General features: G+C 27.5%; 1 protein-coding gene and 1 long non-coding RNA gene across 2 annotated transcripts; both read left to right on the top strand.

The window, feature by feature from the left end:
• Positions 1-3,643: 3,643 nt before the first annotated feature.
• On the top strand, positions 3,644-5,181 carry LOC126553339 (uncharacterized). Its single transcript, XR_007606491.1, has 3 exons — positions 3,644-4,010; positions 4,099-4,371; positions 4,434-5,181. It is a non-coding gene; the product is annotated as an uncharacterized LOC126553339 (long non-coding RNA).
• Positions 5,182-9,527: 4,346 nt separating this feature from the next.
• On the top strand, positions 9,528-11,328 carry LOC126553333 (piggyBac transposable element-derived protein 4-like). The gene is made up of 2 exons (XM_050208511.1): positions 9,528-10,401; positions 11,186-11,328. The coding sequence occupies exons 1-2, from the start codon at positions 9,528-9,530 to the stop codon at positions 11,326-11,328; spliced, it is 1,017 nt and encodes a 338-aa protein (XP_050064468.1).
• The last annotated feature ends 5,162 nt before the right edge of the window (positions 11,329-16,490 follow it).

The raw sequence follows: 16,490 nt of genomic DNA, 5'->3' as shown, positions 1-16,490 counted from the left end.
AAATTTGGGTATTACGTACTGGAAATGAGACTTTACTGAATATGAACCATGCACAAATATACAAATCATTTGTTGTTTGTGAACAACATTTTGAATTGTCATGTAAAAGTCCAGGAACAAAACGTTTAAAATGCAAATCTCTACAACACTAAATTTACCAAGTATTCAAACCATACAAATTATTCTGTGTTGCATGTACATGTTTAATGTTTATGTGTTTGTGTTTTATGTGCTTTTGTGTTTAAAACCTTTAAATGAAATTTTAAAGCTCAGTCTTGAATTTTGTATTCAGATTTGTAGTCAATGTTATTAACCAAATAGGTAATTAGTTATTAAATAATTAAAAACAACACAATTATATGAACAAACAAATATTTATTCTATACTACGTTTTTAGCTTTGTGCAATAATGACAGTGATTTAAACATTGAAAAGAAATTACAAATTGAATACAGATAAATTATAGTCCATATAGGTGTTTACTGTTTATATTAATAAATAAATATACTTTATTTTGGTAAAGTAGCTCTGGGTAACATTAGAAAAGAGATTGTGTGTAATGTTGACCATGAGAAAACTGTTCTAAACACAACCATAGACAAGACAGGTTCAAATAATGTTCTTGATTCAACTGATAATATAAATTTTTTAATTACAAATTAAATATAGATATATATATATACATATATAAATATAGTAAATATAAAATATAAACATATAATATATATATTATGAATACAATAAGATACTTAGAATATAATTACATTACATTAGTAATATACTATTTTTTATTTTTGCTCTAATATTTTATATTAGTTGCAGTCAAGAAAAAAGCAAGATCTCTTTTGATACCTGGTGCCACTAAACAAATTAAGTTATGTTCCCAAGCTAAGCAAATGTATAATGAAGCCAAGATATTACAAAAAAAGTTAAAAGAATAAAAAAACAAAATGTCATATTCAAAGACCGTCTGAAATTAGCTGAAACTTATTCAAAAAGAAAAGATTTTCAATACTTGTCAACTAAATTAAATGCTACGACAATTCAATTTTTTGAATCCCAATTAAAATGTCAAAAGAAGAAACCTAAAGGTAGAAGATTTGATATTAATGACAAAGTGTTAGCTTTGTCTTTATACAAAACTTCACCAAAAGGGTATAGATTTTTTTCTACATTATTTGCACTACCATCACGCAAGACCCTGTCTAAATTGTTGAACAAAGTACCTTTCCACCCTGGGATTAACCAACATATCTTTGAAAACTTAAAATGTCAAGTAAGAAACATGAAAGAAGTTGACAAAACGTGTGTTCTTCTTTTCGATGAAATGGCTTTGGAACCTGGGTTAACTTATGATAGAAAAAATGACATTATATTTGGATTCGAGATCAATAATGAACATACAACCACGGCACAATTTTCAGATCATGTTCTTGTTTTCATGATAAGGGGAATAAAAAAAAAGTGGAAGCAACCAATTGCTTACTATTTTTGTAATGGAACCACAAAAACTATTTGTTTAGTCTTATACATTAAACAAGTAATTTCTAATATTTTAACAACTGGATTTAAAATAGTTGCTACTGTCTGCGATCAGGATGCGACCAATGTAGCTGCAATAAATTTGTTAAAGAAGAAACCAATAGATACTGCATGCATCAAAATATTGAAAATAAGTACTTTTATTTTCTTGTAGAAGATGTGGAAATACTCCCAGTATTTGATCCACCACACTTATTGAAGTGTGTAAGAAATAATCTGTTGACTAAAGATGTTAGTTTTACATATCGCGGTGAAAATCATACTGCATCATGGAGACACATTAGAATTCTATTTGAATTTGATAAAAAAAATGAAGTAAATGGCTTAAGATCATTGCCATCATTAAGAGACGAACACATTTACCCTGAAAAAATACAAAAAATGAGAGTAAAATTGGCAGCTCAGGTATTTAGCCAGCGAGTTGCAGCAATACTAAGACTTTTAGTAAATTATAGTAAGAAAACAGTGCATTATCAAATTTTTACATTAACTTTTTTTGAAAACAGAATAACTTTTTTACTTACTTTTTAGCACCAGATAATTGTTTAAGTGATGCTGAAGTTTCTATACTTCATGGACCAGGTATTTGACTCAGTAAATGGATCAAGTGTCAAACCTGAAAAAGGAAAAACTCTGAGGTGTGCAATCAATAACTCCTCAGCTCATGTTGAGTTCTGGAATGAAGCAATAGGTGTCTTCAATTCAATGAAATTTGTAACTAAGGATGGAAAATTAGTTACTCCTCCTTGTATAAAGAACTGGGTTATAACTTTACGTTCATTAATTTATATTTGGGGTAAGTTAAATAAAAGTTTTAAATTTCTTTCACTTCGGAATATCAACCAAGACCCACTCGAATGTACCTTTGGTGCAATCAGAAGCCACGGAGTACGAAATATAAATCCAACAACCATACAATTTGTTAGTTCCTTTAAGACATTGCTGATTAATAATTTTTCCTCTGTCAAATCAATAGGTAATTGTGAAATAACTGATACCAGCGATGTCTTAGATAATCTGAAACAATTTCTTATGGTTAATGATAATACCAATCTTAATACATATTTTAATGATCCAAATGAATTCAAATTACCATTATTTCAGAATATTTCGAAATAAATTACCCAGGTTGGTGATATGGCTATTGGATATGTAACCGGATATTTGGCTCGTTCTATTATGAAAGTGGTAAGGCATTGTAGGGTTTGTAGGCAGAAATTGATCTGTACTGATAGAACAAATGTATTAATTGCTTGTAGAGCATAAACTGCAAAAAAATTAACCGATCCATCCGAACAGTTTATAAATACAATTAAAGATATGATTAATATATTCAATGACTTAATACCGAAAATTTGTTTTTAAAAACTAATAGGACAAAAATTAAATTTTTTATTTGAAACTTACTCTGATTTAAGTAATTTTGAATGTCCTATACACGAGTTGAAAGAAATTATTAAATCAAAAGTTATACAATTTGTTTTATTTAACTATTGCAAAAAAACTAATAAAATTATCAAAGGTCTGGATAGAAATTTTGATAAAAGTATGTCTACCAACTGTGTAGCATACAATTATTACCTAAAACATAAAGGTAATAAAAATAATAAATGAAGTACTTACTTTTTTTTTTATATTTTTGTCTTCCCCTTTTTGCCGCGTTTTAATACTTAAAATTACACTTAAAATTGTAATATATTAATGATATTGTATATATAAATATATATATATAGGTATTTATATATTTATATAAAATGTATTATTTATTATATTATATAGTATAGTAGTATATAGTTTAGTTATAATATCACATTTTAGTATTAGCACATTATTTTTAATTAGTATTGTGTAACATTGTTATATTTTCGTGTTTTTATGTAATTAGTATTAACAAGTGTTTGTGTAATATATATTATTAAATTTCTACACATTATCAATGTCTCACTGTGGCCTAGTGGGATAACCCCTTAATTTGTTCGTTTAAATTTAGAAGTTCTGAGTTCAGACCCAATGTACCAGACAATATTTTTTGCACTTTTTACACGCAGTCGAAAGAATAGTACGGACAACAAACATCGGGAGCGCTAGTAGTGCAGTAACAACCTTCGACCATATAAGCTAATAGACGCGCCTTATTATATGCTTGTATAGGCACAATTATGTAGCCATCATATTTAATGATATGACGTCACGTTTGGGCAAAACAATTTCGTGTTATTATTAGTTCGTTTATTTGGCGTTCACTCGTTCACAGCGTTTGCCTTTTGCCATTTGGAAGTTTGGAACACATTTTTATTATCTTATTGGCTAATTAATTATTAATATAATTATTATAATTAAGCATATTATTATTTAATATTTATTATTCATATTTTCTATATAATATTATATTATATAAAAAAAATGGTAATTTCATGTTCAGCATATAATTGTACTCAAAGATATACTAAAGGAATTTCATTTCATGGGTAAGCATATTTAAAAAATATATTTATTTATAATAACATTTTTTATAATTTAAATAAATTATTTACAATTTACCAATTATTTATTTAGTTTTCCAAAAGATGCTGAGTTAAAGAAAAAATGGATTCATGTCATGTGAAGAGATAATTTTACACCAAGCAAACAGTCAAAACTTTGTTCAAAACATTTTACCAGTGGCTGTTATAATATTAATCCGTCTAGTTCTCAGAAGAAACTAAAAGATAATGCAATACCTTCAATATTTGATTTTCCTACTAGTTTTAAAAAAGATAAAAATCCTAGAAAACCTCCTGCAAACAGACAACAAAATACTGCAGTTAATAACTTAAATGATTCATTGCAGTAAGTACTATATTTGAAATGAATAAGAACATTTTTTGTAACATTAAATATATTTTTTTTAGAAACCTTAATCAAGATTCTCAGATAAATATTACAAAAACAAAGGGTAAAAGGTATATTGGTGATTTTACTGAGGATGATATGGTTTCATCTGAAAATAGCAAAAAGTTTTTAAAATTAACAATAAAAAAACTTGCGGCTAAAAAGAAGAATATTAAAACACTTCAGCAATCCAAGCGTCGTCTTATAAAAAAAATTAAGGACTTGAATTCATTTGTTAGTCATCTCAAGACCAAAAGTATGATATCTGAAGAAGTCTCAACTATACTAAGGGTAATTTTATTCTTTTATTATTATTAGATAGAGAAGAGCAAAGAAATACAATTTTATGATTTATCTGTGTAATTGTTATTGTTATTTAGTAATTTATTAATATATATTGTTAAAAATAATAATATGTATTTGGATAGATGTGTATTAAAATTAATGTTTTTATTTGTGTTTTAAAATATTTTAGCTGTGGATATAATATGAACTAATTTATGAAATGTATAATTTTTGTAGAAGGTACCTATGTTGATATTGTAGAAAAAAATTAAGATGATTTATATATATTTTTTGTAACAGTTTTTTTTTTAAAAAAATGTGTGTTTATTGTATTTACTTTTATCAATAGTATAGATCATAAATTTATAACAAATAGTTTAGAATTAAATAAGTAGTATACTTGGTATAGTATACTTAACAAACTGTATCCTATAAAGTAGTTATAACTTATAACCAAACTAATTAATATCTATAATTTATTGTAACAATCAAATATGATGTTTACTTTTGAAAAAAATTATCATGTATAATATATTTGTTAAATATTAATTTAAGATGAATAATTATCTTAAATGAATGAACATTATTAAATTAAAGAATAAGAGTTAAACAGTGTTATTTTTTTATTTTATTATTATTATTGTATTTCTACAATCAAAGTATAAACCAAAATGACTATTCAAAAAAACCACTGTAAAAAAAAATCATAATAAAGTAGGTATCAGAGTACTAAATTATTTTAGCATTGCATACACCCTTTGACCATATAAAAATTGATATTATTTTTTTAATACGAGCTACCTTTAATATGAATGTGTATTATGTATATTTTATTAGTTTATTCCACACTTCCATAATATTATAGAATATACATCATAACACACACAGTATACTTAACAATTATATCCTTTAGTTATAAATATAACAAAACTAATTAATTCTGTCAGATCATTGGGTCTTATTTAATTTAGTAAGTTACAATTTAGTGATTTCATTTTAAATACTATATATCTATAATAGATATAATTAAAACTTGGATTTCTATGCAATTGCATAATTTTTTCTTTTCACATTTTTGGATTTTTGTCAGTAATCTCTACGAATCATATTAGCTCGAAGATACTGGCAAATTTTTTTGCATATTTCTGCATATTTAATGGTTATTGCATATTTTTGCATATTTTTACAGGCGTCTATGTCAGAGTCTGCACATCAATTATTTCAGCGAGTTTTATTAGGAAAAATTAAAAACCATTATCCACCAGAACTGAGAAGCTTTGCTTTAACATTAAATTTTTATTCCGCTAAAGCATATAGTTATGTTAGAAAGACATTTAATAATGCACTTCCTCATCCACGGACTATTCAGAAATGGTATGAAAGTGTTTATTGTTCTCCTGGATTTAGTAAAGAAGCTTTAATTGCTCTTCAAAACAAAGTGAAAGAGGCCGAATAAATTGGTAGACGTGTTGTGTGCTCATTAATGTTAGATGAAATGGCTATTAGAAAAAAAATTGAATGGACTGGTCATAAGTTTTCTGGATATGTTGATTTCGGAGCTGATATCCCTAACGATTGTACACCAGAAGCTAAAGAAGCTTTAGTTATTATGGTCAACTGTGTGAATGGGCGTTGGAAAATGCCCATTTCATATTTCTTCATTGATGGTTTAGGTGGTCGTGAAAAAGCTAATATAGTAAAACGTTGTCTAGAATTTATTCATAATAGTGGTGTAGAAATTATATCTCTTACATTTGATGGCGCTGCATCAAATGTTAGTATGGCAAATTTTTTAGGTGCCAATATGTCTGTTGAAAATATGAAAACTTGGTTTCCTCACCCTATATCAAATCGTCCGATTTATATTTTACCTGATCCTCCTCATATGCTAAAGCTCATCCGAAATACCATTGCAAGTAGACCTGCAATATACGATGATCAGAAAAATGCTATAGAGTGGTCATACTTAAAGAAATTAGTAGATGTACAGAATAATGAAGGTCTGCATATAGCTACAAAAATTAGAAACAGACATATTGGATGGACACAAGAAAAAATGAAAGTAAAGGTCGCTGCTCAAACATTAAGTTTAAGTGTTGCAAAAGCACTGAGATATTTAAGGGAAACAAATCACCCTTTAAATTTTCTGAAAAGTGAACCTACTGAAACTTTTTTGATTAATATTAATGACGCGTTTGACATTTTAAATAGTCGGAATTTACAAGCCAAAAATTTAAAGTGTGGCCTTCAAAACTGGAACAAAGAAAACATTTTTTCACGAATAGATGAGATAGTTAAGTATTTAAAAAGTCTTAAAGAATCACCAGAAGGCCAATATATGTATTTAACTGGAAGAAAAATGGGTTTTATTGGGATGATAATTAGTCTTAATTCTTTAAAGTCAATTTTTGAAGACCACGTTAGTAGCAGTAAACAAATTTTAAAATATGTCTTAGCATACAAATTTTCTCAAGACCATCTTGAAATTTTTTTTAGTGCTTTACGTAGTCGTGGAGGTCATAACAATAACCCGACAGCCCGCCAGTTTAAAAGTGCTTATAAACGTTTATTAATTCATTGTGAAGTGACTGGTTCACAAAATGCAAATTGTTTAGATCAATCGCCAATTTCCATTTTAACTGTAAGCAGTAGTCACAAAGACCAAATTATACCATCAGGTATTCAATCTTTAGATGTCAATTTCAATGACGAAAACGATATTTTTGAAAATCAGATTTACTTAAACGAACATGATTATTATAAGCTTCCAGAATTTGAAACACTTTCACATTACGTTGTAGATGTTGTAAGCTATATATCTGGATTTGTAGTAAAGAAAGTTAAAAAAATTGTTAAATGTAATGTTTGTATTAGAGCTTTAACTTCAACTGAACATACATCTCGACTTGTGAATTTAAAACAATATTCTTCAAACACAAAGGGTGGACTCATAAATGCATCACCTGATGTTATTTATTTGTGTAAACTAGCTGAATCAGAATTTAGAATAATTGAACAAACTAACAATTTGAATAAAAAAAACATTATGGAGGTATTAGTCATTAAATGTTTACAAAATATGAACAAATCAGTTTTTAAAAGTTTACATGATCATATGTTTGATGAAGATGCTCAAGGAAATCATATAATATCATTAGTCAAAATTATTATTGCCAATTATTTAAAATTAAGACTTCATCATAAAGCAGATTCGATTAATGACGTACGAAATAATAAACGTGTTCGTAGTGTATTAACTAAACAGATTTTATTTTCAAATCAATAAGATTAATTGTATTTTATAAATAATTTTAATTTGTAAATTATGAATATGTCATAAGTTGTTATAATTTAAAAAATAATTTGATTTTTAAGTCTTTAAAATTAACTTTAATTAAATTTAATGAATTGTTTTATTTTATTTCCAATGTTTTATATCGACATTTCAATAATTAATAATATTATGAATTTATATATTTATATTAATTAACTCAAGTTTGAGCATTAAGTATGTATTATTTCATAAACGTTTGATTAAAAATACAAATTTCTTTATACCTAAGAAATACCTAAGCATTAGAACATATTTTTGTACCTATATTTTCAAAATTTAATAGTTTTTTAAAATATACTTATATATTTTTATTTTATATACCTACTAAGATCATATTTTGGTCTCAAAGTGGCATAGATAAAATCACAGAATAATAAAATTGTACTATTTTATGATTTTAAGTGTATATAAATCTGAGAGTCTACAATGAGGTAACAATATACTAGTTCTAAATATATCATTTTGGTAAATTAAATTTAATAATAATTATGTTTTAATTAATAAATAACTCGTTAACTAGGAGAAAAACCGAGATAGACAAATAGATAGATAAATGATAGTATAATACTAAGGAAATAAGAAATTAAGAATTAAAAATTTGTAAGTAAACCATTACTCAAAAATATTCTATTGGGATAGCTGGAATACTATCTATAGTCCGGCCGCCGGCCGGCGTTATTGCCCAAACGTGACGTCACACGCTACATGATGTTGGCGTCAAGATATTTACCGTATGCCGCGTCTATTAGCTTATATGGTCGAAGGTTACTGGCAAAATTGTTTTTAGTTGACATTTGTTCGCCATACCGTGTGTACTGTGTAACTAGAATACAGATAAAACATTTATAAATGTAAGTATCAGTACATTTTATTTTTAGCAGGTATTTTTTGTTTTAGTCGCACTATATTTTCAATATATTTGTTTTACATTATATTATTTTTTCATTAGAATGGACGACGATCAAATTCGTTTACTTATTGAAAATATTGATGATGGAAATACCGAGTTTGACGAAATCGATGGCAGTGATGAAGAAGGAGTTGATGAGGTAGAATAAATAAGTCATAATAGTGATTCTGAACAATCTTTAGACGGTGATTATGAAGATAATGGCACCTATTTATTTTCTAATTGGTCGAACGGACCGCAATTTATAGGGAAAGATGGTAAAACTTTTTGGAAATATTGTCCTCCGCCAAAAAATAATAGAATAAGACGACATAATATAGTTAGACATATACCTGGAGTAAAAGGGCTTGCTAAAAATGCAAATAGTGTTGAAGAATCGTGGAATTTATTTTTTCCAGATTCTATTTTGGAACAAATTGTTACATACACAAATATTTATCTTGACCGTATAAGACCAAAGTTTGATCGTTCACGTGATGCAAGACCGACTAGTCTAACAGAAATAAAAGCGCTAATCGGTTTATTATATTTAGCAGGTGTTCATCAGTCTTCTCTTATGAACTATGCGCTATTTATTTATGCGCTATGGACGGTACAGGTATTGAATATTTTAGATTATCGATGGGTATGAATCGCTTTTATTTATTACTTCGAGCAATTCGTTTTGATGATATAACAACACGTGCAATGAGACAATCTGTAGACAATCTAGCACCAATACGATCATTTTTTGAAGACTTTGTTAGAAGATGTCAAGACTATTATGAATTGAATAATTATGTTACAATTGATGAAATGTTAGAGTCTTTCCGAGGTCGTTGTCGTTTTAGACAATATATTCCTAATAAACCCGCAAAGTATGGCCTCAAAATAATTGCATTAGTAGATTCAAATACATATTATTCATATGATTTGGAAATATATGCAGGGAAGCAGCCAAACGGGCCCTATCACGTAAATAACAGTGCTTGTAGTGTCGTGGAAAGATTGATTAGGCCAATTTCTGGTTCAGGTCGAAATATTACGTGCGATAATTGGTTCAGCAGTATTCCTCTAGCAGAAGACCTTCTCAATAACCATAATTTGACCATGGTTGGAACATTACGTAAGAATAAGAGAGAAATACCACCAATTTTTGTTCAAAAACTCAAAGAGCTGCCGAATGAAAGTAGTATTTTTGGTTTAAAAAAAAACATGACTTTAGTGTCATATAAACCTAAAGCTAATAAAATTGTTTCAGTTATATCAACTATGCATAACGATGATAGCATTGATACTGACTGTGCTAGATCAAAGCCTGAAATGATCAAATTTTATAACTCGACCAAAGGGGGAGTCGACACTGTTGACCAAATGAAAGGAAAGTATTCCGTCTCAAGAAACAGCCGGCGTTGGCCATTGAAAATATTTTTTTCTGTTCTAAATATTGCGGGCATAAATAGCCAAATTATTTATGCTAGTAACACTAATGCAAAAATTGTTCGCAGAGAATATTTAAAATGTCTTTCAAAAGCATTAATTTATAAATATATGTTGGAAAGAGTACAGATAAAAAACATTCCAATGCATATAAAAGTTCGAATACGTGAAATCACAAATGCTATAGAGGAACCAGTACAAAAAACGTCAAATGCTCCTGGAAGATGTGCATTTTGTAATTGGAAAAAAAAACGAAAAACATCGAATTTGTGTAACGAGTGCCAATCATATATATGTAAAGAACATACAGCACCTTCGATTTGCCAAAACTGTTCACAACGAACGATGGAAGATGATTTTTTTTTAGAATAAAATTTTTTATATTATTAATAATCTAATATGTAATAAAGTTTAAATAAAAGTTTAATTTGTTTATATTATGTATCAATTAAATCATTTGACAATATTTATTTATTTAAAATAAAATCAATAAAATAATTATTATTTCAATTTATCGAGTTTTAATTGAAATATTTCAATACACGGTCAAAAACACCGTGTGCGTGGAATCTGGTGAATATTTTTAATGCGTGTAACCTAGGGTTAATCATTTACCTAACCAACGAAAAATGAATACACAAAGTAAGTCAGAAGTACTTGAATTGATGCAATTAAGTGCAAATAAAAAATTAATTCAACATACCATGCAAATAAAAACTGGTAAAATTATAACCCTCAAGGATCTTTCAAACATATATAGTACAGGTAAAACAAAAAAAAATTTAATGTTTAATATTTGATTATATTTTATACAAATCATTCAGGTAAAATAAGTGACAGCAGTGTATACAAAATTGTTCAAAAACTAAGACATAAGCATAACTGTACTGTTGAAATTTCAGTTGATAGTGAAGAAAATTTAGTTGGCTTGTTTATTCAGGATTCAATGATGCAAAACATATTTTAAGCTTTTCCAGAGGTAAAAACGATTTAGTTTACTCACGTTTCAAATACCTTATTTCTATAATTATTTAATATTAGTATACCTTTACTTATAGGTTGTATTTGCTGATGCAACATACAAATTGAATAATTTGAGAATACCATGTATGTCTTAATGGTTGAAGATGGAAATGGGGAAAGTGAAGTAGCGGCTTTAGGTTTAATGACAAATGAAGAGAAAGACACATTACGTTGGTTTTTCGAGACATTTAAAAAATTTAATAGTAGCAGTGAAAATATAAAAATGTTTATGACCGATAAAGATATGATCGTAAGACAAGTAATTAAATAAATCTTTCCTAATGTTAGTTTAGCTATATGTCTTTTTCACGTGTTAAGGACATTTAATCGTGAAATTACTTGTGAAAAACAAAACATATCGCCTGAATTAAGAGATCAATTGAAACAAGTTTTTGAAAAAATGTGTTATGCTCAATCTGAGGATGACTATAACTCATTATGTCAACATTTGGAATCTGAAGCGCCCAAATCTGTGTTTGAATACTTTTTAAAGAATTGGCACCAAATTAGACATGAATGGGTTACTGGACTAACATTTCACAATGGAAATATGCTAAACAATACTACAACCGATTAGAGTCCTTTAATGGAAAATTAAAGAGCGTGATACCTGTTTTTACAAATATTGATGACTTCGTGGATAAATTGTTTATTTTACTGAAGTGCTTAAGGTTAGAACGTGATAGAAATGCTGTAAACATGGTGCAAAAATTACCATTGGTAAAAACTCGACATCCAGATCTACGTAAATATTTTTCGCTACTTACAACTTACTCTTTTATGCTTGTCGAAAAGCAATCTGAAGCCAAGTCAAAAACGCTATCTTTCACAACTATTAATGGGTGTTAGTGTAAATTCTATGTAGCCATAACATTACCTTGTCGTCACATTTTCAATGCTAGACAAAAAACAAATACATCATTATACGATGAAAATTTATTGCGCATTTATTGTTTAAGCCATGAAGACAAGAGATTCATGGTTTAAGCTTAAGATACCACAATATCTATAGCCGTTATACAATTCATCAATTATCACTTTATCAGTGATTCGAAATTTGTGAATTGTATTTGAAATGTTGGTTGAACTGAGTCACTGAGTTGCCGAATTTTGAAACACTGATTTGACTCAGTCAATTAATTTCAAAGAGTCGACTCATCGAGTCAAGTAGCTCGCGAGCTACACATCCCTGTTTCCAATAACTTTGCTATGGTACCACTTTCATTTAAAATAAGTCAATCGGGACTTACACATAGCCATGGTAGGTAGTTTAACATCTACTATTAAACCACAATTTAGTACACCTTTAATGTATATCTGCTTGAATGCTTCTAAAGCTATTGATTCATTTTGTTGACCATTAGTTACATTTATTTTACCTTGTTTTCCCAGTTTGTTTTCCTTTAATAATGTGCTACATAAAATTGAACTTTTCAATCTAAAGGAAATATGTTCAGATTTAAAGTGATCATGTTTAATTTTCGTGCATACAAAATTGTAGATAAATGAATTTGATTTAACTCTACTTTAAAATCAAATTCTAATTGGTTTATTATAAATGAAATGCATTTTCTACATTCTCTGTCTTTTATATTTTTCTTTCAACACAGTACTCAAACTTCAATGCATGTCTAATATGTTGCATTCTTCAATAAGAATTTGATGATCCACTGCAATATCCAGTTTTGTTTTTCAGATTTTAGCCTTTTGTTGAAAAATAAGGATTCAATTGTTTTACCTTTTTATATTTTTTTTGGCCAGACTTAGAGGGTTTACTCCATCGTTGAGGCAAATTTGTTTTTGAAAAAACCATCATCATTTTTTATAAAATAAGCTACAGCACAAGTGTGTTTACACATTCCTCCTGCACTAGCAGGACAATTACAGCTAGTATGGGTAACGATTCTATTTTCATTCAACTAAAAATAAAAATACAATAGGTAACATATTTACCAGGAAAGTTTAAAAATAAGACTACAAAACATACATCAAGTGTTATTTTCCAAAGTTGAATAGCCTATAGATTTATTTTCATCAGCGTTAATACATGTTTACTCTCACATAGTTTTTGTCCTTTATTGTTTGGTATACTAAACCTAAGATATATTTCTTGAAAACCATTATTAATTATAATATTAGGAGTATTAGAGGTCATTTTTATAGATTTATTAACTAAGTTTTTAAAAGATATTTAGTTATATAATCAAAATAGGTATGAGTAGCTAAATTAATTATTCAATCCTATTTATATAGTATATATTTAATTAGGAATGATAATATATTATTTTGCAGATAATTTTATATTATATTCCATTTTTACCATTTACTATAGATATAATAATACCATATAATATTATACAATATTGTGTTTTATTTTGTATACTACAATGTATTTTGTCTCCCGGAAGAATTTCAGAGACTGTCCGCCAGAGTGCAGTGTATTTTAATACATGACCAGTCTTTATACTAAAGAAGAAATGTACAAACTAAATATTAATGAACACTTTTTTTATATTAGGTACCTGGCAACTTTTTCCAGCCAAGCATTTTATTGTGCTTGAGGTACTAACACAATAAGTCAAATAATTTTGGAAACTACAAAAAAATATGGGAATTTTTAGTTAACGAATATGTAGTGATTGCTGTGCAAGACACTGCGACCACGTACTAATTATTATTTAAACGACGTAGCAGGTTCCTTGGTTGAACTTGAGTTATTTGATGAGAAAGGTAGGTGATGTAAATTAAAACACTTAATGTTTTAATAAAGATAAACAGTTACTTTTATGAGGTTAAACAATAAAAAAATAAGTAAATTAAAATTGCTTACTTCTATGTATAATTAGAGTACTGGGGATTGACCGTAAACTCACGGCAATGTGGCTGTGACGAAGTCCACGACGAGCAATAGTCTTACATTAGAGTACCTTCTGAATAATACTAGGTCCTCTACTTGTATTTATATGAGTTTTCAAAGTCGTACAGTGGACTAGTATTATTAATAATCATAATTTAGGCTTGATTTAGAGTGGCGTTATCTAATTATAATAATCTACATATTTATGAAAATATAACATATTGTTTCTGCTGAATGTGGTCAAAATCCTTATTCATGGAAATAGCATATTTTTCTGGATTTGGCCTATGTAAATATAACACGATGTTTCCACTGAGTGTAGTAAAAAACTATCATTCAGCGGAAAGAACATGTTTTTCTGCCCTTTGGCCTATTGCTTAAAATGTATGAGAAAGAAGTAAATTAAATTAACGTGTTTTCTACACTAAATAATAAAATAACCCAATACAAATGTATTGGGCTTACTACAAATACATGCCAATACCAACTGAAGATAAATAGATGAGTATAGAAAATCAGTATTACAGATTATGGAATTTACCAAATTGTGTAGGATCTATAGATAGACAACACTGATTTTAATATAATTTATTATGTAATAATAATAATAATGTATTATTATTTAAAAAATAAATTGTTATATGTTTTTTTTTTTATAAATAATAATTATTATTTATTAATAGTATTTTCTTATGATTATAAATCTCAATACTCAACAGAAATTTTAATCATTTGACTTCTATAATTGTATTAAAAAATTAATTATAAAGCCTAATGAGTTAAAAAAAAAGGGATATATGTGTTTAATTTTGAGTTGATGAGTCTGTTATATTATTGAATAATTAGCAGAGCCGCATTTAGGGAGGGGGGCACTGGGTACAACAGCCCCGGGCGTCAAAATGTTGTGGTCAGAAATATCTTTACTTATGAATTTTTAAAATTTTATACTTTAAATTATTTTTATAACAGTATTATATAATATAATCTGGTATAATAGTATTGAATATATTATATAGTATAATTATGCCGTTTGAAATTTATTATTTAAACAATCAATGTATTTATTGCAATATAGCTATCAGCGATCTATAATTATTAATATAAATATTAATAGTTCCCGAATTTGTTTTGATTAGGTATTTCAATAGACATCAGTTATTTATAATAATACGGGCAATACCAATACGGCGTATTTTGCTATCGTGTGCGGCACCGCGGCGCGTCTATTTATTAGTCAACAAACTCTATCATTTCAAGCCACAGTATTTGTGAATTATGCTAATGTGATTATATATTATTTCTGTTAATTGTCACTATTCAGCGCTGAGTATTGAGTGTTGATTATTTACTTTTTATTATATTTATTTTGTTTTATACTTTTATATAAATTTAATTATGACCGGTAAAAAAAAAGCTAAGTGGTAGTCAAAATCGTAAGCAAGCTTTGTTAAAACACAAAAAACAATTGAATGTTATTAAGAAATTCAAAAAAATTCAAGACTTGTTTGGTGAAAAAACTTCAATAGTTGAAAGTAAATATACACTAAAATATATTAATATGTTTATTGTATATACAAAGGGTGGTTCTTGCTTAAATGTTTTTATGTCTCACCTCAAAAATGTGTTCTTTTATACATAAAAATAAAACGTGTTAAGTTTAAACATGATTAATCAACCCTAAGGCAGGCAAGAGGGTTGAAAATTTAAAAAGAGGGTAGATTTTAGTTTTTTCAGTTTTATTCAAAAATTATAGCTCTTAGCATAAAAATATAAAATGACTTAATTATAGACCATAATATTGTACACAAAAATTGTATTTAAAAATTTTTTGTAAGTCAATTATTTTCCAAGAAAAATAATTAAACAACGAACATTCAACTTTTTCTACTGTAACTATAATTTATTTTTAATTTTTAAACAATACATGACAAAAATGTTTAAAAAATATTTTTTTATAGTTTACAGAAATGCTAGAAGAAATAATATAAATATAAATTAGTATGGTTGTAATAATGTAGATTTTTTACTATCTGAATACTTTTGGCGGTAATTTCGAACAACTTGTAAAAGAAATTGCTTATGGTCTTCATTTTTTGTGATTATACTGTTAGTATAATCTGTTAGTAATCTTCTATTAATTTGATGTTTCGTTCAGCCGTATCGTTTACTACTTTTAATTGTTGTACCACGTGGAAACCTACTTTATAATTTTCATCAGTATCCCAGAGTTGTGGTTCCAAGTCTAAAAA

Source organism: Aphis gossypii, unplaced genomic scaffold (assembly GCF_020184175.1).
Source record: "Aphis gossypii isolate Hap1 unplaced genomic scaffold, ASM2018417v2 Contig00205, whole genome shotgun sequence".
In the NCBI taxonomy this organism is placed as follows: domain Eukaryota; kingdom Metazoa; phylum Arthropoda; class Insecta; order Hemiptera; family Aphididae; genus Aphis; species Aphis gossypii.
The sequence above is the reverse complement of the archived record's forward strand: the minus strand, read 5'-3'. Positions and strand labels throughout refer to the sequence as shown.

Coding starts and splice junctions, on each gene's coding strand:
- LOC126553333 (XM_050208511.1), top strand. CDS start 9,528: ATGGACGGTACAGGTATTGAATATTTTAGATTATCGATGGGTATGAAT. Junction 10,402..11,185: donor TAGCCAAATTATTTATGCTA/GTAACACTAATG, acceptor CAAATCATTCAG/GTAAAATAAGTGACAGCAGT.